This window comes from Clytia hemisphaerica, unplaced genomic scaffold (genome assembly GCF_902728285.1).
Source record: "Clytia hemisphaerica strain Z4C2 unplaced genomic scaffold, Clytia hemisphaerica genome assembly, whole genome shotgun sequence".
In the NCBI taxonomy this organism is placed as follows: Eukaryota; Metazoa; Cnidaria; class Hydrozoa; order Leptothecata; family Clytiidae; genus Clytia; species Clytia hemisphaerica.
Window position 1 is genome coordinate 30874 of NW_027104162.1, and position 21691 is coordinate 52564.

Here is a 21691-nt window from a genome sequence, read left to right on the forward strand (position 1 = left end):
TCCTAATCGCATAGAATAAAGTCCATAAGAAAAGATTTTGGAGGTAATATAGTTTGCAACTAAGTCATTTCAAATATGTCTCATTTACCAAGAGTATATCAAATGGATCAAATTAGCGAGATACATGATGAAAGGGTATTTGCAAGTATTCTTAACTTTTCAGGTACGAAAATTGTCTATCCAATATTTTGAAAATTTGAAAATTCAGGGCATACTGCCCCGGAGGTCAAAAGTGGCTCCTTCGGAGACTACTTTCTGACAATTATTTAGCAAATTTAGCTTGCTTGATTTTTGGACCCTGACTAAACAGAAATACAGTCCAAAATTGGAAAATTTGTTAGGTCAGTCAGTGACGCCCTTACCCTGCAGGGCCAACGTTTACAGTCTCTGTTTCATTTTTTGTTGACGTTGATAATTTTCCATCTACTAGTGGCGATGTTTATCACATTAGTGTCGAAAATCGTTGTAGTTTTTGTAGTATTTTATTTTTAAAGCAATTTTTCCATCATGTGCCATATATTTACTCTTATTCCATTTTATAGCGATAATCTTTCATCCACTAGTGGCGATGTTAATCACTTTAGTGTGGAAAATCGCTATATTTTTGTAGTGTATATTTTTAAGCAATCTTTTCATCATGTGCTATTTTATATTTACTCTTATTCCATCTTATAGCAATAACTTTCCATCCACTAGTGGCAATATTAATCGCTTTATTGTCGAAAATCGCTGTAGTTTTTGGAGTATTTTATTTTAAAGAAATTTTTCCTTCATATGCTATCTTGCAGGGTGATACTCTTGCACAAATTCTATTTATCTTAATCGTAGATTACACATTACGCGTGTCTCAAACTGTGAAATCCAAATTTCAAACTGTGGTTTCCTTCTCGAATGTAGGCTGGATCCAGGTTACCCTGCTAAACATCTCACCGACACCGATTTTGCTGACGATATTGCATTAACCAGATGCGCAAAAACGTTTCGATGCCTTAGAGTCAATTGTGTTGGTCTTTATCTCAATGAACTAAAAACCGAGTACCTTACTATCAATATTAACGATCCCATAGCTGAAATCAAAACTGTGTCTGGAATTAAACTCAAAAGAGTTTTACTCCTATATTTCATCTGAGAAGGATTTCAAGGTACGCAAAGCACTTGCTTTGAGTGCATGTAATAAACTCAATAACTTTGTTTGGTCGCCTGAGTTCTTAACCTTCCAACTTAAAGTCGAGGTCTTTAAAACCTATGTTGAGCCTATTCTACTCTATGGTTTGGAGACTTAGAAGCTTAGCGCGTCCAGCTTTCGGGCCACTTACCTCGTGCATCCTCTCAGATTATTTCTTCCTTGTTTTTGTGGAAACCCAAGCTACCTTAAAGGAAGAAATTTTGGCGGGAATTTAATTTGGCGGATGGCCGAGAAAGTTTTTTTAGAGGGAATTTAATTTGGCGGATTGACGAAAAAAAACTAAATTTGGCGGGAATTTAATTTGGCGCTTGCTGAAAAATTTATCCTTAAAATGGCGTAAAAACAGCAAAAAAAATGCAAAAACACCTTAAAAGAGATCATTTTTTCGAAAAGTTTAATTTAGCGGGAATTTAATTTGGCGGATGGCGGAAAAAATAAATTTTGGCGGGAACTTAATTTGGCAGATTCTGGCCGAATCCGCCAAATTTTCTTTCCGCCAAAATTTCTTCCTTTAAGGTAGTGGCTCAAAGATCGAGAAAATTTACGTTCCCGAACGTTATCAGTAGGGACACCTGACTCGATCTCCGTGATTTGGACACTGATTGAACACGTTCTGTTAGTTCTTAATCTGTTTTATCATATATTTAGTTAAGAATGTTGTTTGTATCTAAACGATAAAACATAAAATATGTTACAAACACAAGAAATATATCTAATATCCCAACACTAATATGCGTGACCGCGACTCCTATGGCGTCAGCGAGTTTTTGCACTACAGATATTTTTAGACGATCCGAGAAGCATAATATCGACATATCGACGTTTTTAAATAAGAACATTTTAATTCGAAGAGCCTTCTTTGTAATGTTCTTAGTTTTTTTTTGGCTTCAAACCTTAAGTGTTGTTCTTAATTAATTATTTTAATTCATGTGTACGTGAACAAAAAAATGTTCTTCTTTCTATACTTTTGATTTTCCAAAGCCTCCAAATGTTCTTAATTTTTGTTTAAAAAGGTTATTATCTAAACACCGCGTAGTTTGGTGAGAGTAAGATTTAAATTCGAAATGGTGAATCGAGCAGCGCTATATTGCCTATAGCTGGAAAGTTTTGAATCTTTAATGCCTCGTTAAGCGTTAAGCCTTGTGCCCAAAAAGATGATAGAAGAACTGGAGAAATAACGTTAAGACATAAGGGATGAGCAAAGAAAGCCTGGAAGTCCCACCTACAATGCTGGTCAAAATATATTGGGAATTTTGGGTATTTCACCGTTTTTCAGAAATTAAAGTTCGGGCGAGAATGTCGATTTCGGGCTATTGTCAAATTTGGTTCACTTGGGACCAAGAAATTGCCCGAAAACCCCCAAAATCTGCCATTTTTGTCGATGACGTCATCACTCGTACATGAAGTTTCACTTTTTGGAACCAGGATTAAGAGATGCGTCTTGATAAGATCTATCAGAAAATGGTATGGGTCGTAGTGCTTCAATGACTTGATCACGAGATAATTGAGTTTTAATATCATCGATTTTTGCTGACTCAGCAGATTTTGCCCCATTTTCGAAAATAAAAATCTAAATATCTCGTGATCAAGCCATCGAAACACTTCAACCCATACCATTTTCTGATAGTTCTCATTGAGACGCACCTCTTAATCCTGGTTCCAAAAAGTTAAACTTCATGTATGAGTGATGACGTCATCGACAAAAATGGCAAATTTAAGGGGTTTTCGGGCAATTTCTCGGGCCCAAGTGAACCAAAATTGACAAATAACCCCGTTTTCGTCATCTAATCTTTCATGCCTTTCCAATGAACAGGGTTAATTTTATTTTTGAAGGCTTTTTGAAAATCATTTTTAGGGATTTTGTACTGAAAAATGACGTCATGGGACATGGACCCAAAAAAGGGTCCAAAACTTATCCAATTGATTGCGCTTTTTTTCTGGTGCATCTATAACCCCAAAGGGACCACTTTGCCAAATTTCAGCCACATACTATTTTGTTCAAGGTTAAGGCCTTTTTTGAGCTAATTCCCACATACTAAAAGGTCGAGACATAAGGCTACACTGAAGCAGTATTACATGACATTCTTCTCTTGACTAAGAATAAAAGTTACAAAGTTGACTTAAATATCCTAATTACTGTACACACTTACTTGGCTAAATCCTAGACCAGAAACTGCATATAGCACACGCAATACGGTATAAAAGAGCATCACACCAGGCTCGAAGCTAATCACGGCTCGGATCAAACAAGATCAAAAAACGCTGAAAATAGTCCGGAAATAAGACTGAATCGATGAATAACAAGAATTTAAATTATCCAGGGTCGAAAATCCAAGTACAAAAGCACGTTTTGATATAAAAGTCATACACAACTTTTTTCATAAAAGATGCTACACAGAATCACAGAATATTTTTTTATTAAGCTATGAAAATCGTGTCTAAATTTCTTAATTACCCAAGAGACTGGCCATGCTCCAGTGCAAAAAGAAAGATGAGTAGAAAACAAAAGACGCGATAAACAGGTAATCGTGCGATAAAGAGAAACAATACCTTATTGGGACTAATTTTCGCGCGTATTACCTTAAGTGGATTATTTTTGGCGGGGATTAAATGATCTATGTCCAGTACGGAAAAAAAAGTCAGATTGCACTCAAAAGGAACCCCCAAAAGAAAAGACCCCAATAATCACTTATCATGTCAAAAATACTAGGGAGATAATAAAACATATATGAATTTGAACTAAGCCCATAGTCTATTTGAGACATAGAAGGTATAGGATAGGGGCAAAAAGAAGCAAATTGAACTAAGCCCATAGTCTATTGAGACATAGGGGGTATAGAGGCATAGGGGCCCTCGTGGATTTTGATCTTTTTGATCAGTTTGATCAATTAGGGAACTAGGGGTCCTCGTGGATTTTGATCTTTTTGATCAGTTTGATCAATTAGGGAACTTGAAGTCAAAAAGAAGCAAATTGAACTAAGCCCATAGTCTATTTGAGACATAGAAGGTATAGGATAGGGGCAAAAAGAAGCAAATTGAACTAAGCCCATAGTCCATTTGAGACATAGGGGGGTATAGGGGCATAGGGGCCCTCGTGTATTTTGATCTTTTTGATCAGTTTGATCAATTAGGGAACTTGAAGTCAAAAAGAAGCAAATTGAACTAAGCCCATAGTCCATTTGAGACATAGGGGGGCATAGGGGCCCTCGTGTGTTTTGATCTTTTTGATCAGTTTGATCAATTAGGGAACTTGAAGTCAAAAAGAAGCAAATTGAACTAAGCCCATAGTCCATTTGAGACATAGGGGGTATAGAGGCATAGGGGCCCTCGTGGATTTTGATCGTTTTGATCAGTTTGATCAATTAGGGAACTTGAAGTCAAAAAGAAGCAAATTGAACTAAGCCCACAGTCCATTTGAGACATAGGGGGTATAGGGGCATAGGGGTCCTCGTGTATTTTGATCTTTTTGATCAGTTTGATCAATTAGGGAACTTGAAGTCAAAAAGAAGCAAATTGAACTAAGCCCATAGTCTATTGAGACATAGGGGGTATAGAGGCATAGGGGCCCTCGTGGATTTTGATCTTTTTGATCAGTTTGATCAGTTAGGGAACTTGAAGTCAAAAAGAAGCAAATTGAACTAAGCCCATAGTCTATTTGAGACATAGAAGGTATAGGATAAGGGCAAAAAGAAGCAAATTGAACTAAGCCCATAGTCTATTGAGACATAGGGGGTATAGGATAGGGGCAAAAAGAAGCAAATTGAACTAAGCCCATAGTCCATTTGAGACATAGGGGGGTATAGGGGCATAGGGGCTCTCGTGGCTTTTGATCTTTTGATCAGTTTGATCAATTAGGGAACTTGAAGTCAAAAAGAAGCAAATTGAACTAAGCCCATTGTCCATTTGAGACATAGGGGGTATAGGGGCATAGGGGCCCTCGTGGATTTTGATCTTTTTGATCAGTTTGATCAATTAGGGAACTTGAAGTCAAAAAGAAGCAAATTGAACTAAGCCCATAGTCCATTTGAGACATAGGGGGGTATAGGGGCATAGGGGTCCTCGTGGATTTTGATCTTTTTGATCAGTTTGATCAATTAGGGAACTTGAAGTCAAAAGAAGCAAATTGAACTAAGCCCATTGTCCATTTGAGACATAGGGGGTATAGGGGCATAGGGGCCCTCGTGGATTTTGATCTTTTTGATCAGTTTGATCAATTAGGGAACTTGAAGTCAAAAAGAAGCAAATTGAACTAAGCCCATAGTCCATTTGAGACATAGGGGGGTATAGGGGCATAGGGGTCCTCGTGGATTTTGATCTTTTTGATCAGTTTGATCAATTAGGGAACTTGAAGTCAAAAAGAAGCAAATTGAACTAAGCCCATAGTCTATTTGAGACATAGAAGGTATAGGATAGGGGCAAAATGAAGCAAATTGAACTAAGCCCATAGTCCATTTGAGACATAGGGGGGTATAGGGGCATAGGGGCCCTCGTGTGTTTTGATCTTTTTGATCAGTTTGATCAATTAGGGAACTTGAAGTCAAAAAGAAGCAAATTGAACTAAGCCCATAGTCCATTTGAGACATAGGGGGTATAGGGGCATAGGGGTCCTCGTGGATTTTGATCTTTTTGATCAGTTTGATCAATTAGGGAACTCGAAGTCAAAAAGAAGCAAATTGAACTAAGTCCATAGTCTATTTGAGACATAGAAGGTATAGGATAGGGGCAAAAAGAAGCAAATTGAACTAAGCCCATAGTCCATTTGAGACGTGGGGGGGGAAAGGGGCATAGGGGCCCTCGTGTATTTTGATCTTTTTGATCAGTTTGATCAATTAGGGAACTTGAAGTCAAAAAGAAGCAAATTGAACTAAGCCCATAGTCCATTTGAGACATAGGGGGTATAGGGGCATAGGGGTCCTCGTGGATTTTGATCTTTTTGATCAGTTTGATCAATTAGGGAACTTGAAGTCAAAAGAATTAAATTGAACTAAGCCCATAGTCCATTTGAGACATAGGGGGGGTATAGGGGCATAGGGGTCCTCGTGGATTTTGATCTTTTTGATCAGTTTGATCAATTAGGGAACTTGAAGTCAAAAAGAAGCAAATTGAACTAAGCCCATAGTCACGGTCATTCACTACGCGACATTTAGAACGGTTTGCACTGCAATCGCTTCTTTTTTTCGGAAAATAATTTGATGGCGGTGGCCGCCCCACGTGGGCATATCGAATTTGCTCATTTTGACAGTTTGAAAACGAGGCCGTAAAACATCGACAGAAAGTGATCACATGAGTTGTTCTCGAAAACAACCTTGGCAAAAGAAGGTCCTGAAGAAGTGAGGTCTCAACACCATACTTTTCTAATTTTATTGTGGTTTTTGCAAGATATGGTCAATATTGAAGGTACTGGTATGGTGCACGGCTGGAAGAAATAAAAAAAGGATGGAGCAAACTAGAAAGGTAAAATAAAGCTTTTTGGAAAGTAGAGAGGCAGGCCTATCAGCCAGTGAAAAAAAATTTTTTGTGTCATTTTTTTATTTAGACTTCTCTTGGTATGAAAAAGGCTTATATTTTGGCTTTTCGCTAGAATAATCAAGGCAATGGTTCGGTTGATTACTCTTTCTCCCACTGTGTGGAAGACATTTATCTTCTCAATAAAATTGACAATATCCAGTTACAAGAACTTGATTATAAAAATAGGAAGAAAAATTTAATTGGACTGCTTAATTTTGTCATATTTTAGTCTTTTCACAAGGGCATAAATTATTCCGGTAATTCTTTTATTAACTCAGGGGCAGCGCTGCTTTAGTTTAGACAAAATACTCTCACTATAATACTCTCAAGAAAAACTTATAAACTGGAATCAGGTTTATGCAAAGGTTTTCAAACCTACCATAGAAACAATACAAATTGCTAAAATATATATATAAACATTTGAACATTGAACTAAAATTTATGCTTATTGAAATTAATCCACATTCTACTCTTCAGGGGAAAGTTTGGTCTTCTTTGATGGTCGAAGTGAAATTGATTTTGGATGTACCATTTCGTAATGACGACTCATCATAGCATGAACACGTTGAACATCATTCTTCATGGAGTGATAATTGGTTTTCATCTCGTTGAAAGTCTTGTGTATGCTTTCAGCTCCTTGTTCGCCGTAGATTCCAAAGGATGAGCCCCATTTTGCCATGAAGTTAACCGCATGGTCCTCCAAAAGTGCAATTTCGGAGTTATCGTTTCACTTTGAAAATTCCGTCGAAAGAATGATAGTAAATCATCGATATCTTTTTCTGAGAGGTAAGTTTATTATAGTCAATTAAACCAATTCTCTGAATAGATTTTGGAATTGATAAACCAAATAACGACTAATACTGTATAGGTTTTCCTTGAAAATTAGTTTTATCTACTAGTGTGGAAAGGTAAAATGAATATTTAAAAAATGGTGCTCACGTAAGGAATTCAGTTCTTTAGGTGATATTCTATCTGCCCGGTTGATCGCAATGTGGCACTTGCTGTAGAGTCCAAATAGTGATTTGAAATTTCTGTTAAGTTTAATGCTATCATCATGTACCTCAGTTCCTGCGAACCCCTCACTGCAAACAATTATTGGCACTGTGTTGCAAAGTTTTACGATGTTTTCTTCCTAAAAATTTAAACGCAGTAAATGTTTTATTTTCATAGCATATTACCCGTTACTGTTTAACTTCTGGGAAAATGATCAAAATTACTCCATGTCAGACAGATTAATTTAAAGAGGCATTAAATTTGGACAAAATTCAATAAAGTATTAAGAATATTGGTTAATTTGTGGCAAAAAAAATTCAAAACAAAAATCTTTGCTTAGGTAGGCTAGGCCACTATCTGATATAAAACTTCATACATGTAGCATCTTATGTACATGATTGCCAATGAAACTTTTTCCGTGAAATGCCTGTCTGCAAATGTGGAGCTTTTTTAAAAGCGCATCAAGAGCAAGGGTGCATGGACCCTTCTTGATAGAGTTGGTTCCTTGTAATTGGTCTTCTGCATCATCATTTTCTTCTTCTTTCTCTTGATCCTTAACATTCTCTTCTTGATCTTCTTCTGCCACCTGTTTCTTCATAAGCTTTCCAATCTCCTTTTGCTAAAATTATGTAGATAACAAATAATACTTTTATCATATAAATTTTGCAAGATTTAATTTCTTGAGCTAAATAAATGTGAAATTTTCTGCAATGTATATTAGATTATCCAAAATTTATCTTTTGGGACAAAGGTGAAAAATTTATTTCGCTAAAAATAATCCATATTATATAGGTACGAAAGTTTAAATTCAAATTATTAGTATTAGTTTGTGGTTAACGTAATCTTTTGCTAACCTTTTTTGCCACTATTTTCATAAAATGATCAATCCTTGGATTATAAATTTTGAAAATTGCTTCTTCATTTTCAGGATTCCGACTAACTTGCATACACATAGCTGACTGGATCAATCGACATATTCGTTAGCAACATCAATCTCGTCTTCAAGAGCAGCAACGTCATGGTATGTTTTGATTATGCTTGGTTTCATCTCTCCTTTTTCAACTGCAATCTTCAGATCAATAAGCTAGAAATGAAAGGTTCCAAATTTCCTTTAATCTACAAAGCAGTATTAAATTATTAACATATTTACATTCGAATTATCAGAGCGTGGCTCAAAAATTCCATAAGTTGATTATACCTTGCATTCTTTCTCAAGTAAATCATAGAATTTCTTGAAAGTGCCCAAAGAGATATGTAAGGCTGGCAAAGCAACCTGAAATAAAAAATTAATGATTACTTGATTAAAATAACAAGATAAACTACCTAACAGGTTAACCGACTATTCAATTTTTACTTGCCTTTTTGATCATGTGATTTAATTGTGTACCAATCCAAGGAGCATTTGGTAATATGAAAAACAATGAGCAAGTCGATTTTTTATCTTTTGTTATTAACAAAGAAAAGGAGTAAAAGTTACAACAAAATAAGACTTCCAGATCAGGTTTGTTATATGGATTTTGATTTTACCTGGTCAAGTGGCACATTAAAGATTCGTTCTCCGATTACATTTTCATAAAATTTAGCTTTTGCTTTGTCATCGTGCTTTTGAAACTCTTGTAACTTTTCATCGAGTGAATCAAGGGTCCTTAACATACAGTTTCTTTGACTTCGTGGAATTTTCAATTGGCTTTTCGTGATGGTGCAAAATAGACAGGGATATCGACCTGATAAAAAAATATATTTAGTGACTTAGAACTTGCAGGAATATAAAATACATCCTAGTTATTTGGATGAGTTGATCAATGAAACTAAAACTGAAGAATAAAGCACTCAATGTTTTATTTGTGAATATAAAAATTACCTGATGCACCTGAGATACCATAAGCAGCACAAAGGAACTCGTAGTCCCCTGTTATAAAGACCCGGAAACAATATTCACTAGAAATGAAGAAAATTATAAAATAACTTTTATTCAGATAGTGATATAAGATAAAAACTAGGGTTCAAGCAATCTGCATGACAGGATGATGTCACCTGTGTAAAAGAGAATCAAAATGATAGAGTAAATTGAAAAGAAAATCGAATTTATTACTTCCACTTCATTTGCTGGAGCTCGTCGATTTGACTTGTATACATTCCAAATCCAGCCCTCAAATTTGTTCGTAGTCTTTTGCCTCAAAGTATGAGAAGATGACGGTATTGTCTTGACTGTTTGGTTTAGATGTATTACAAACTTGCATGACTCCTTTAAAAGACTTCCCACCGTGGTCTCCGCCTAGTTTAACATGTATTTCTTGATTCATTTGAGGATGGTGAATGAGCTGGTTTTCGCTAAATGAGATTTTTAAAACATTGAGTTAACTATTGTTTCCAGAATCTGTGGGGGTGTTTCTAATGTTATTCTATTTAGTTTTTCAGAATCAGAACTACTGCAATTTTGAAAAAATTGATATTTTTAGGTAAGACTTACTTGTCAAGCTTGTCAACATAGTCAACAACAAATGACGGAAGATTCTTCACATGGCTCCATGGTGCAGATAAGATGTGGTATTGACCTTTTCTATCTTTTTTTTCAAATAAGAAAGGTGACATTTCCACGGCAAACAATTCACCAGCCCACTCACGTGACACCTTACGTTGTTTATGATTTGAAGCCATTTCTATATTAAAAGACAGCATCCACCTGTAAAAAAATTCATTGAATTGACGATAATATTCAGAATGATTAATTTTTTAACCAGGAGATTTCGGCTATGTTTTTAAACATTTTAACTATGTTTATTTACCTTGCCATTGCTTTCATTTTTTCCCAGGACAATCCAAGATCTGACCTCATGGCAACGAGACTTTTTTCGTCTATGAACGGTGTGATATTCGCCTTAGTCAAAATGCTGATTCGAATGTCACGGGAAAACGATTTTAAAAGCGATGAAGTTTGGCATGCTGTTGCTCCACCAGAAACCAAGGAGATGTTGTCTTTAACCCTTTGAGTGCCAGGGTCCTTATTTCTAAGTTATTTTTAAAAAATCGCTAGTTCAAACTTTAAGGGCTTATATCTCCTGATCTAGAAGGAATTAGAAGCTCGTATATAGCTCGTTGGATAGCTTAGAGTCTCTTCTTTCTTTTGGGCGCCTTCGGCGCCGCCCCATTTAGGAAGGGCGTGGTGGGCGGCGGCCAAGGGGGGGGGGGTAGGTTAGGGAATTAAAGCAGTCAGGCCCGCTGCGCGGACCTGACTGAACTGATGAAAAGGTGCCCAGTGGTAAAATTTCAAATCAATTCACTAGAAGACATAGGGGCCCTCGTGGATTTTGATCTTTTTGATCAGTTTGATCAATTAGGGAACTAGGGGTCCTCGTGGATTTTGATCTTTTTGATCAGTTTGATCAGTTAGGGAACTTGAAGTCAAAAAGAAGCAAATTGAACTAAGCCCATAGTCTATTTGAGACATAGAAGGTATAGGATAAGGGCAAAAAGAAGCAAATTGAACTAAGCCCATAGTCTATTGAGACATAGGGGGTATAGGATAGGGGCAAAAAGAAGCAAATTGAACTAAGCCCATAGTCCATTTGAGACATAGGGGGGTATAGGGGCATAGGGGCTCTCGTGGCTTTTGATCTTTTTGATCAGTTTGATCAATTAGGGAACTTGAAGTCAAAAAGAAGCAAATTGAACTAAGCCCATTGTCCATTTGAGACATAGGGGGTATAGGGGCATAGGGGCCCTCGTGGATTTTGATCTTTTTGATCAGTTTGATCAATTAGGGAACTTGAAGTCAAAAAGAAGCAAATTGAACTAAGCCCATAGTCCATTTGAGACATAGGGGGTATAGAGGCATAGGGGCCCTCGTGGATTTTGATCGTTTTGATCAGTTTGATCAATTAGGGAACTTGAAGTCAAAAAGAAGCAAATTGAACTAAGCCCACAGTCCATTTGAGACATAGGGGGTATAGGGGCATAGGGGTCCTCGTGTATTTTGATCTTTTTGATCAGTTTGATCAATTAGGGAACTTGAAGTCAAAAAGAAGCAAATTGAACTAAGCCCATAGTCTATTGAGACATAGGGGGTATAGAGGCATAGGGGCCCTCGTGGATTTTGATCTTTTTGATCAGTTTGATCAGTTAGGGAACTTGAAGTCAAAAAGAAGCAAATTGAACTAAGCCCATAGTCTATTTGAGACATAGAAGGTATAGGATAAGGGCAAAAAGAAGCAAATTGAACTAAGCCCATAGTCTATTGAGACATAGGGGGTATAGGATAGGGGCAAAAAGAAGCAAATTGAACTAAGCCCATAGTCCATTTGAGACATAGGGGGTATAGGGGCATAGGGGCTCTCGTGGCTTTTGATCTTTTTGATCAGTTTGATCAATTAGGGAACTTGAAGTCAAAAAGAAGCAAATTGAACTAAGCCCATTGTCCATTTGAGACATAGGGGGTATAGGGGCATAGGGGCCCTCGTGGATTTTGATCTTTTTGATCAGTTTGATCAATTAGGGAACTTGAAGTCAAAAAGAAGCAAATTGAACTAAGCCCATAGTCCATTTGAGACATAGGGGGGTATAGGGGCATAGGGGTCCTCGTGGATTTTGATCTTTTTGATCAGTTTGATCAATTAGGGAACTTGAAGTCAAAAAGAAGCAAATTGAACTAAGCCCATAGTCCATTTGAGACATAGAAGGTATAGGATAGGGGCAAAATGAAGCAAATTGAACTAAGCCCATAGTCCATTTGAGACATAGGGGGGTATAGGGGCATAGGGGCCCTCGTGTGTTTTGATCTTTTTGATCAGTTTGATCAATTAGGGAACTTGAAGTCAAAAAGAAGCAAATTGAACTAAGCCCATAGTCCATTTGAGACATAGGGGGTATAGGGGCATAGGGGTCCTCGTGGATTTTGATCTTTTTGATCAGTTTGATCAATTAGGGAACTCGAAGTCAAAAAGAAGCAAATTGAACTAAGTCCATAGTCTATTTGAGACATAGAAGGTATAGGATAGGGGCAAAAAGAAGCAAATTGAACTAAGCCCATAGTCCATTTGAGACGTGGGGGGGGGAAAGGGGCATAGGGGCCCTCGTGTATTTTGATCTTTTTGATCAGTTTGATCAATTAGGGAACTTGAAGTCAAAAAGAAGCAAATTGAACTAAGCCCATAGTCCATTTGAGACATAGGGGGTATAGGGGCATAGGGGTCCTCGTGGATTTTGATCTTTTTGATCAGTTTGATCAATTAGGGAACTTGAAGTCAAAAAGAATTAAATTGAACTAAGCCCATAGTCCATTTGAGACATAGGGGGGGGTATAGGGGCATAGGGGTCCTCGTGGATTTTGATCTTTTTGATCAGTTTGATCAATTAGGGAACTTGAAGTCAAAAAGAAGCAAATTGAACTAAGCCCATAGTCACGGTCATTCACTACGCGACATTTAGAACGGTTTGCACTGCAATCGCTTCTTTTTTTCGGAAAATAATTTGATGGCGGTGGCCGCCCCACGTGGGCATATCGAATTTGCTCATTTTGACAGTTTGAAAACGAGGCCGTAAAACATCGACAGAAAGTGATCACATGAGTTGTTCTCGAAAACAACCTTGGCAAAAGAAGGTCCTGAAGAAGTGAGGTCTCAACACCATACTTTTCTAATTTTATTGTGGTTTTTGCAAGATATGGTCAATATTGAAGGTACTGGTATGGTGCACGGCTGGAAGAAATAAAAAAGGATGGAGCAAACTAGAAAGGTAAAATAAAGCTTTTTGGAAAGTAGAGAGGCAGGCCTATCAGCCAGTGAAAAAAAATTTTTTGTGTCATTTTTTTATTTAGACTTCTCTTGGTATGAAAAAGGCTTATATTTTGGCTTTTCGCTAGAATAATCAAGGCAATGGTTCGGTTGATTACTCTTTCTCCCACTGTGTGGAAGACATTTATCTTCTCAATAAAATTGACAATATCCAGTTACAAGAACTTGATTATAAAAATAGGAAGAAAAATTTAATTGGACTGCTTAATTTTGTCATATTTTAGTCTTTTCACAAGGGCATAAATTATTCCGGTAATTCTTTTATTAACTCAGGGGCAGCGCTGCTTTAGTTTAGACAAAATACTCTCACTATAATACTCTCAAGAAAAACTTATAAACTGGAATCAGGTTTATGCAAAGGTTTTCAAACCTACCATAGAAACAATACAAATTGCTAAAATATATATATAAACATTTGAACATTGAACTAAAATTTATGCTTATTGAAATTAATCCACATTCTACTCTTCAGGGGAAAGTTTGGTCTTCTTTGATGGTCGAAGTGAAATTGATTTTGGATGTACCATTTCGTAATGACGACTCATCATAGCATGAACACGTTGAACATCATTCTTCATGGAGTGATAATTGGTTTTCATCTCGTTGAAAGTCTTGTGTATGCTTTCAGCTCCTTGTTCGCCGTAGATTCCAAAGGATGAGCCCCATTTTGCCATGAAGTTAACCGCATGGTCCTCCAAAAGGTGCAATTTCGGAGTTATCGTTTCACTTTGAAAATTCCGTCGAAAGAATGATAGTAAATCATCGATATCTTTTTCTGAGAGGTAAGTTTATTATAGTCAATTAAACCAATTCTCTGAATAGATTTTGGAATTGATAAACCAAATAACGACTAATACTGTATAGGTTTTCCTTGAAAATTAGTTTTATCTACTAGTGTGGAAAGGTAAAATGAATATTTAAAAAATGGTGCTCACGTAAGGAATTCAGTTCTTTAGGTGATATTCTATCTGCCCGGTTGATCGCAATGTGGCACTTGCTGTAGAGTCCAAATAGTGATTTGAAATTTCTGTTAAGTTTAATGCTATCATCATGTACCTCAGTTCCTGCGAACCCCTCACTGCAAACAATTATTGGCACTGTGTTGCAAAGTTTTACGATGTTTTCTTCCTAAAAATTTAAACGCAGTAAATGTTTTATTTTCATAGCATATTACCCGTTACTGTTTAACTTCTGGGAAAATGATCAAAATTACTCCATGTCAGACAGATTAATTTAAAGAGGCATTAAATTTGGACAAAATTCAATAAAGTATTAAGAATATTGGTTAATTTGTGGCAAAAAAAATTCAAAACAAAAATCTTTGCTTAGGTAGGCTAGGCCACTATCTGATATAAAACTTCATACATGTAGCATCTTATGTACATGATTGCCATGAAACTTTTTCCGTGAAATGCCTGTCTGCAAATGTGGAGCTTTTTTAAAAGCGCATCAAGAGCAAGGGTGCATGGACCCTTCTTGATAGAGTTGGTTCCTTGTAATTGGTCTTCTGCATCATCATTTTCTTCTTCTTTCTCTTGATCCTTAACATTCTCTTCTTGATCTTCTTCTGCCACCTGTTTCTTCATAAGCTTTCCAATCTCCTTTTGCTAAAATTATGTAGATAACAAATAATACTTTTATCATATAAATTTTGCAAGATTTAATTTCTTGAGCTAAATAAATGTGAAATTTTCTGCAATGTATATTAGATTATCCAAAATTTATCTTTTGGGACAAAGGTGAAAAATTTTATTTCGCTAAAAATAATCCATATTATATAGGTACGAAAGTTTAAATTCAAATTATTAGTATTAGTTTGTGGTTAACGTAATCTTTTGCTAACCTTTTTTGCCACTATTTTCATAAAATGATCAATCCTTGGATTATAAATTTTGAAAATTGCTTCTTCATTTTCAGGATTCCGACTAACTTGCATACACATAGCTGACTGGATCAAATCGACATATTCGTTAGCAACATCAATCTCGTCTTCAAGAGCAGCAACGTCATGGTATGTTTTGATTATGCTTGGTTTCATCTCTCCTTTTTCAACTGCAATCTTCAGATCAATAAGCTAGAAATGAAAGGTTCCAAATTTCCTTTAATCTACAAAGCAGTATTAAATTATTAACATATTTACATTCGAATTATCAGAGCGTGGCTCAAAAATTCCATAAGTTGATTATACCTTGCATTCTTTCTCAAGTAAATCATAGAATTTCTTGAAAGTGCCCAAAGAGATATGTAAGGCTGGCAAAGCAACCTGAAATAAAAAATTAATGATTACTTGATTAAAATAACAAGATAAACTACCTAACAGGTTAACCGACTATTCAATTTTTACTTGCCTTTTTGATCATGTGATTTAATTGTGTACCAATCCAAGGAGCATTTGGTAATATGAAAAACAATGAGCAAGTCGATTTTTTATCTTTTGTTATTAACAAAGAAAAGGAGTAAAAGTTACAACAAAATAAGACTTCCAGATCAGGTTTGTTATATGGATTTTGATTTTACCTGGTCAAGTGGCACATTAAAGATTCGTTCTCCGATTACATTTTCATAAAATTTAGCTTTTGCTTTGTCATCGTGCTTTTGAAACTCTTGTAACTTTTCATCGAGTGAATCAAGGGTCCTTAACATACAGTTTCTTTGACTTCGTGGAATTTTCAATTGGCTTTTCGTGATGGTGCAAAATAGACAGGGATATCGACCTGATAAAAAAATATATTTAGTGACTTAGAACTTGCAGGAATATAAAATACATCCTAGTTATTTGGATGAGTTGATCAATGAAACTAAAACTGAAGAATAAAGCACTCAATGTTTTATTTGTGAATATAAAAATTACCTGATGCACCTGAGATACCATAAGCAGCACAAAGGAACTCGTAGTCCCCTGTTATAAAGACCCGGAAACAATATTCACTAGAAATGAAGAAAATTATAAAATAACTTTTATTCAGATAGTGATATAAGATAAAAACTAGGGTTCAAGCAATCTGCATGACAGGATGATGTCACCTGTGTAAAAGAGAATCAAAATGATAGAGTAAATTGAAAAGAAAATCGAATTTATTACTTCCACTTCATTTGCTGGAGCTCGTCGATTTGACTTGTATACATTCCAAATCCAGCCCTCAAATTTGTTCGTAGTCTTTTGCCTCAAAGTATGAGAAGATGACGGTATTGTCTTGACTGTTTGGTTTAGATGTATTACAAACTTGCATGACTCCTTTAAAAGACTTCCCACCGTGGTCTCCGCCTAGTTTAACATGTATTTCTTGATTCATTTGAGGATGGTGAATGAGCTGGTTTTCGCTAAATGAGATTTTTAAAACATTGAGTTAACTATTGTTTCCAGAATCTGTGGGGGTGTTTCTAATGTTATTCTATTTAGTTTTTCAGAATCAGAACTACTGCAATTTTGAAAAAATTGATATTTTTAGGTAAGACTTACTTGTCAAGCTTGTCAACATAGTCAACAACAAATGACGGAAGATTCTTCACATGGCTCCATGGTGCAGATAAGATGTGGTATTGACCTTTTCTATCTTTTTTTTCAAATAAGAAAGGTGACATTTCCACGGCAAACAATTCACCAGCCCACTCACGTGACACCTTACGTTGTTTATGATTTGAAGCCATTTCTATATATAAAAAGACAGCATCCACCTGTAAAAAATTCATTGAATTGACGATAATTCATTCAGAATGATTAATTTTTTAACCAGAGATTTCGGCTATGTTTTTAAACATTTTAACTATGTTTATTTACCTTGCCCTTGCTTTCATTTTTTCCCAGGACAATCCAAGATCTGACCTCATGGCAACGAGACTTTTTTCGTCTATGAACGGTGTGATATTCGCCTTAGTCAAAATGCTGATTCGAATGTCACGGGAAAACGATTTTAAAAGCGATGAAGTTTGGCATGCTGTTGCTCCACCAGAAACCAAGGAGATGTTGTCTTTAACCTTTGAGTGCCAGGGTCCTTATTTCTAAGTTATTTTTAAAAAATCGCTAGTTCAAACTTTAAGGGCTTATATCTCCTGATCTAGAAGGAATTAGAAGCTCGTATATAGCTCGTTGGATAGCTTAGAGTCTCTTCTTTCTTTTGGGCGCCTTCGGCGCCGCCCCATTTAGGAAGGGCGCGGACCTGACTGAACTGATGAAAAGGTGCCCAGTGGTAAAATTTCAAATCAATTCACTAGAAGACAGAATAAAGTAAAACAGGGCCAAATTTGGAGGTTCTTGGATCACTCGTTGACCAAAAATAGTCAAAAAACGGTCAGAATCTCAAAAAAGTGAATTTTTGTCAATTTTTTGCATTTTTTTGACTTTTTTGCTTAAAATTTCGCTGGAAAGACTCACTTTTGAATTTTTTTTTGCTTGACCATAAAGGACAATCTAATTCCTACGAGTTCGACCAAAAATAACGATTTCTAACTCAAACTGGGCATTACAGGAGGGCTTCGCCCTCCTATATAGCCCATGTCGTATATATACGACATCGGCACTTAAAGGGTTAAGAAAGTTGTTGCGTCTTTGCAATGTTCGCTTTGTCACTTCAGTGCTGTCTTTCCGAGCGTTTGGAACTTGTGTCATGATCATTGGCTATTAATGGATGTATATTACTTTAATTTTCAATATTAAGCAGATATTCGACAAGAAAAATCGGATATCGAAAATTATTCAGTCGAGCTTGATGATATTCGACGAAGCGAAGCTGAGTCGAATATCATTAAAGCGAGACTGAATAATTTCGATATCCGATTTTTCACGTTGAATATATGGTTTATCGTTCACCAATTAGCAGAAATGTATTTTACTTTTTGTCCCATTATTTTGTCATTCAGTCTTTCTCTCTTTTTATAACATTTTCGAACGTTTTACTATCTTATTATTAAGGATGTCAATTTCATTGTTTTTTTTTCTCTTTAATTACAAAACGTTCGAATTTCCTTTCTCTTTTTGTTAAAAAGAACTTTCTTTTATCTGTTTTTATTTATGTGACATTTAAATAATTATTTGATCAAAAAACTATTTTCTTGATACTCGCTGCTACAGAAGAGATATTTTGCTATCGGATATCTAAAAATATTCGACAGTGCGTTTTGCTTCGAGGTGGACGATAATCGTGATAATTCTTATAAGTTTTATCAATAATTAGTCCCTTCAAGGTACTCTCGAAATTTATCCTCCCTTATTATTCTTATAGTTTTCCCTTTCTCACTCAGACTTATTCAAAACCTGACCCTTTTTTTAAATTTGACTTCAAACCCGATTCGTTAGATATGAAAATTATAGGACAATATTTACCCCACTTACTTTGAAGCACAGAATTCTATTGATAATATACATCGAAAAAATCCACGTTACCTCTATTTATTCAGGATTTAGCCAAGGCTTGATTGGTTTTTATTGAACAAATAATCTAAGTTTATATTTTTCTTAGCTTTTAACTTTTTTAGCAATATTTTTATACGATTCAAAAAGAACTTTTTTTGAGGCTCTAGTAAAATCCTTAAAATGTATAAATATATTTCTTACCCTCGGGCCACCTGATGAAATGGCGATAGCTTTATTTGGCATTTCAGAGTTAGCCATCTTGTGTCGTATTACCGAGGCTGCAGCTTGCTCAGCGATCTTGGGTAGCTGTGAAGTTGTCGGCATGTTTAAAATATCAATCAATTTGAAATGTTCACAATGCTTCTCATGTATAGATTTTTTCTCTATGCCATCTAGTGAAAAAGTTTCTCCACATCCCTTTTCGCAACCAAGTTTTAAAGACATCAACAATCGACTAATATGCCGACTTGGTACAATGTCAGTGGATGTTATATTTTTTTTACAAGTTGGACATTGCAATTTGTCAAGTGCACTCCCCCTCAACTGACCTTAATAAACATTTAAAACAAAAATTGTGCTCGCACCCCAAAATCATGACTGGTCTTCTGCTCAATTGCAGGCAGTAGTTACATTTGCATAAATTCAATTGAGGATTGTACTTCTCTTCAAAATCTTTTAAAAATAAGTTTTCTGAGAAGGTGACTTCGATGCGAGCGGCAATTTCTATACTGGCTTGCCTTGTCCAAAACACTGGCTCGGCCTTTTTCGATGGTCTTCCTTTTGGAATCGATTTCTTTGCTTTACGTCCCCCACTTTGATTGTCGAGCCATTGTTTATTATAGTGGTGACACACGTTGCAATTTTCACTGTGGGGAAGCCAGGCTGGTATCGAAATTGGATTTACTGAAGCGGTGGGGCGTTTTTTAATGTTTCTCATTTTGGTAAAGCAGTTAAAACACAATTTGTTCGGCAGCTGAAGACCATTATTCGCTGATAAGTCCAAGTAAAACACATTCTCTAGGTCGGTTATATTTTCCCTGGTTAGGTCAGAAAGATTTATTGTTCTCAAGTTTTTGAACAGACATCCACAAACCAGACACAGGTTGTCAAGGGCATCATCATGACTCACTATTTCTAGCAATCTTGTCAATCAAAACCGTAAGAAGTCAATCTCGGTTGTTTCACTTGGTCTGCAACTTTTTCTGGTTGTGTTTTGCTTTTGGAACAAAAATTTTCCCGCGCAAAATATTTTCGAACGTTTTGACGATATTTTCGAATGTTTTGACGATTCGAATCTTGTTTTTCAAGATGGCGGATCAAAATGACAACACGGAAATGGGTTTCAGATTCCGAAAAGTGGCTGTCTATAATCTTCATTATCTTTTATAAAAAAAATGACACAATTAAGTTTACTTCGGTACAGGTTTGGAAATTTACTTGCCTTTTCAGGTTTTTTTTGTTTTTGCAATAACTTTGCTTCGTTCTTTCTCTTCAAGTCGATATTTGGCCCCTACTGCATGGAAATTCTCATGCTGATTTTGGCAGATTTTTGTATTCAAAACAGATATTAGGAGTATTTGGCTTTTTAAATTTCATTTTGAGCAACCTGTTTGTCCTTTTTAGTCAAAAAAACATCAAATTACATGTTTATTTTCCACAATATTAACTTTTTTGTGTTTTGACGCCCGCCTTACGCCATGCCGCTTCAACAAACGCCCGTGGACATTTTCAAAAACGCCCATTTTGTCAAATCTCGCGCCAAAAGCCAAAGTGAATGGCCGTGTAGTCCATTTGAGACATAGGGGGTATAGGGGCATAGGGGCCCTCGTGTATTTTGATCTTTTTGATCAGTTTGATCAATTAAGCAAATTGAACTAAGCCCATAGTCCATTTGAGACATAGGGGGTATAGGGGCATAGGGGTCCTCGTGGATTTTGATCTTTTTGATCAGTTTGATCAATTAGGGAACTTGAAGTCAAAAAGAAGCAAATTGAACTAAGCCCATAGTCTATTGAGACATAGGGGGTATAGAGGCATAGGGGCCCTCGTGGATTTTGATCAGTTTGATCAATTAGGGAACTTGAAGTCAAAAAGAAGCAAATTGAACTAAGCCCATAGTCCATTTGAGACATAGGGGGTATAGGGGCATAGGGGTCCTCGTGGATTTTGATCTTTTTGATCAGTTTGATCAATTAGGGAATTTGAAGTCAAAAAGAAGCAAATTGAACTAAGCCCATAGTCCATTTGAGACATAGGGGGGTATAGGGGCATAGGGGCCCTCGTGGATTTTGATCTTTTTGATCAGTTTGATCAATTAGGGAACTTGAAGCCAAAAAGAAGCAAATTGAACTAAGCCCATAGTCCATTTCAGACATAGGGGGTATAGGGGCATAGGGGCCCTCGTGGATTTTGATCTTTTTGATCAGTTTGATCAATAAGGGGACTTGACGTATAATTTTCTATGAATTGATAAGCTTCTTTAAGACCAAAACGAGCTCTTAACAATCATCTGTAACGATGCAAGCATTTTGGCCCTGATCATCCTGGACTGTCAACGAAGCCAAAACAGAAGAATTTCTTAAGATTTGATACGTTTGATTGATTTTATCTGACATGTGAATCTTTTTTACAAAACAATAAGAAAATAAGTTACATTACAAACTACTAGTATGCATAGTTATATATAAAGTTATGAATAATGGTTTCGGGCTAACACCACAAACAAGAAAAAACTTATTTGTTCGGGGATTTCTCCCCATTTGAATCAACTGCTCAAAATTGATTCGACAAAAAATATCATGGTTATATTTATTAAGTTTCGTACGTAAAAGTGACCGTATATCATTTTTATTATCGCAGATCCGG

General features: G+C 36.1%; 3 protein-coding genes across 3 annotated transcripts; all 3 read right to left on the reverse strand.

The window, feature by feature from the left end:
• Positions 1–7633: 7633 nt before the first annotated feature.
• On the reverse strand, positions 7634–9823 carry LOC136814116 (uncharacterized). Its single transcript, XM_067070622.1, has 7 exons — positions 9780–9823; positions 9549–9625; positions 9215–9411; positions 8886–8960; positions 8542–8771; positions 8064–8306; positions 7634–7826 (listed from the first exon to the last, which is right to left on the reverse strand). The coding sequence occupies exons 1-5, from the start codon at positions 9821–9823 to the stop codon at positions 8652–8654; spliced, it is 513 nt and encodes a 170-aa protein (XP_066926723.1). The 3' UTR covers positions 7634–7826; positions 8064–8306; positions 8542–8651.
• A 14-nt stretch (positions 9824–9837) lies between these two features.
• On the reverse strand, positions 9838–10602 carry LOC136814117 (uncharacterized). The gene is made up of 3 exons (XM_067070624.1): positions 10474–10602; positions 10158–10370; positions 9838–10018 (listed from the first exon to the last, which is right to left on the reverse strand). Exons 1-3 carry the CDS (start codon positions 10521–10523, stop codon positions 9838–9840), a joined length of 444 nt encoding a protein of 147 aa, XP_066926725.1. The 5' UTR covers positions 10524–10602.
• A 4208-nt stretch (positions 10603–14810) lies between these two features.
• Positions 14811–16384, reverse strand: LOC136814118 (uncharacterized). Its single transcript, XM_067070625.1, has 5 exons — positions 16328–16384; positions 15994–16190; positions 15665–15739; positions 15320–15550; positions 14811–15083 (listed from the first exon to the last, which is right to left on the reverse strand). Exons 2-5 carry the CDS (start codon positions 16117–16119, stop codon positions 14811–14813), a joined length of 705 nt encoding a protein of 234 aa, XP_066926726.1. The 5' UTR covers positions 16120–16190; positions 16328–16384.
• Positions 16385–21691: the final 5307 nt, after the last annotated feature.

Bases quoted from the DNA above. Each gene is read 5' to 3' on its own strand.
- LOC136814117 (XM_067070624.1), bottom strand. From the start codon at position 10,523: ATGAGGTCAGATCTTGGATTGTCCTGGGAAAAAATGAAAGCAATGGCA. The intron at 10,371-10,473 runs GTAAATAAACAT...ATTTTTTTACAG, and splicing joins AAAATGAAAGCAATGGCAAG to GTGGATGCTGTCTTTTAATA. The intron at 10,019-10,157 runs GTAAGTCTTACC...AATCTCATTTAG, and splicing joins TATGTTGACAAGCTTGACAA to CGAAAACCAGCTCATTCACC.
- LOC136814116 (XM_067070622.1), bottom strand. From the start codon at position 9,823: ATGTATACAAGTCAAATCGACGAGCTCCAGCAAATGAAGTGGAA. The intron at 9,626-9,779 runs GTAATAAATTCG...CTTCATTTCTAG, and splicing joins CTCCAGCAAATGAAGTGGAA to TGAATATTGTTTCCGGGTCT. The intron at 8,772-8,885 runs GTATAATCAACT...TTTCATTTCTAG, and splicing joins TACTTGAGAAAGAATGCAAG to CTTATTGATCTGAAGATTGC.
- LOC136814118 (XM_067070625.1), bottom strand. From the start codon at position 16,119: ATGTTAAGGACCCTTGATTCACTCGATGAAAAGTTACAAGAGTTTCAA. The intron at 15,740-15,993 runs GTAAAATCAAAA...TTTTTATTTCAG, and splicing joins TTAATGTGCCACTTGACCAG to GTTGCTTTGCCAGCCTTACA. The intron at 15,551-15,664 runs GTATAATCAACT...TTTCATTTCTAG, and splicing joins TACTTGAGAAAGAATGCAAG to CTTATTGATCTGAAGATTGC.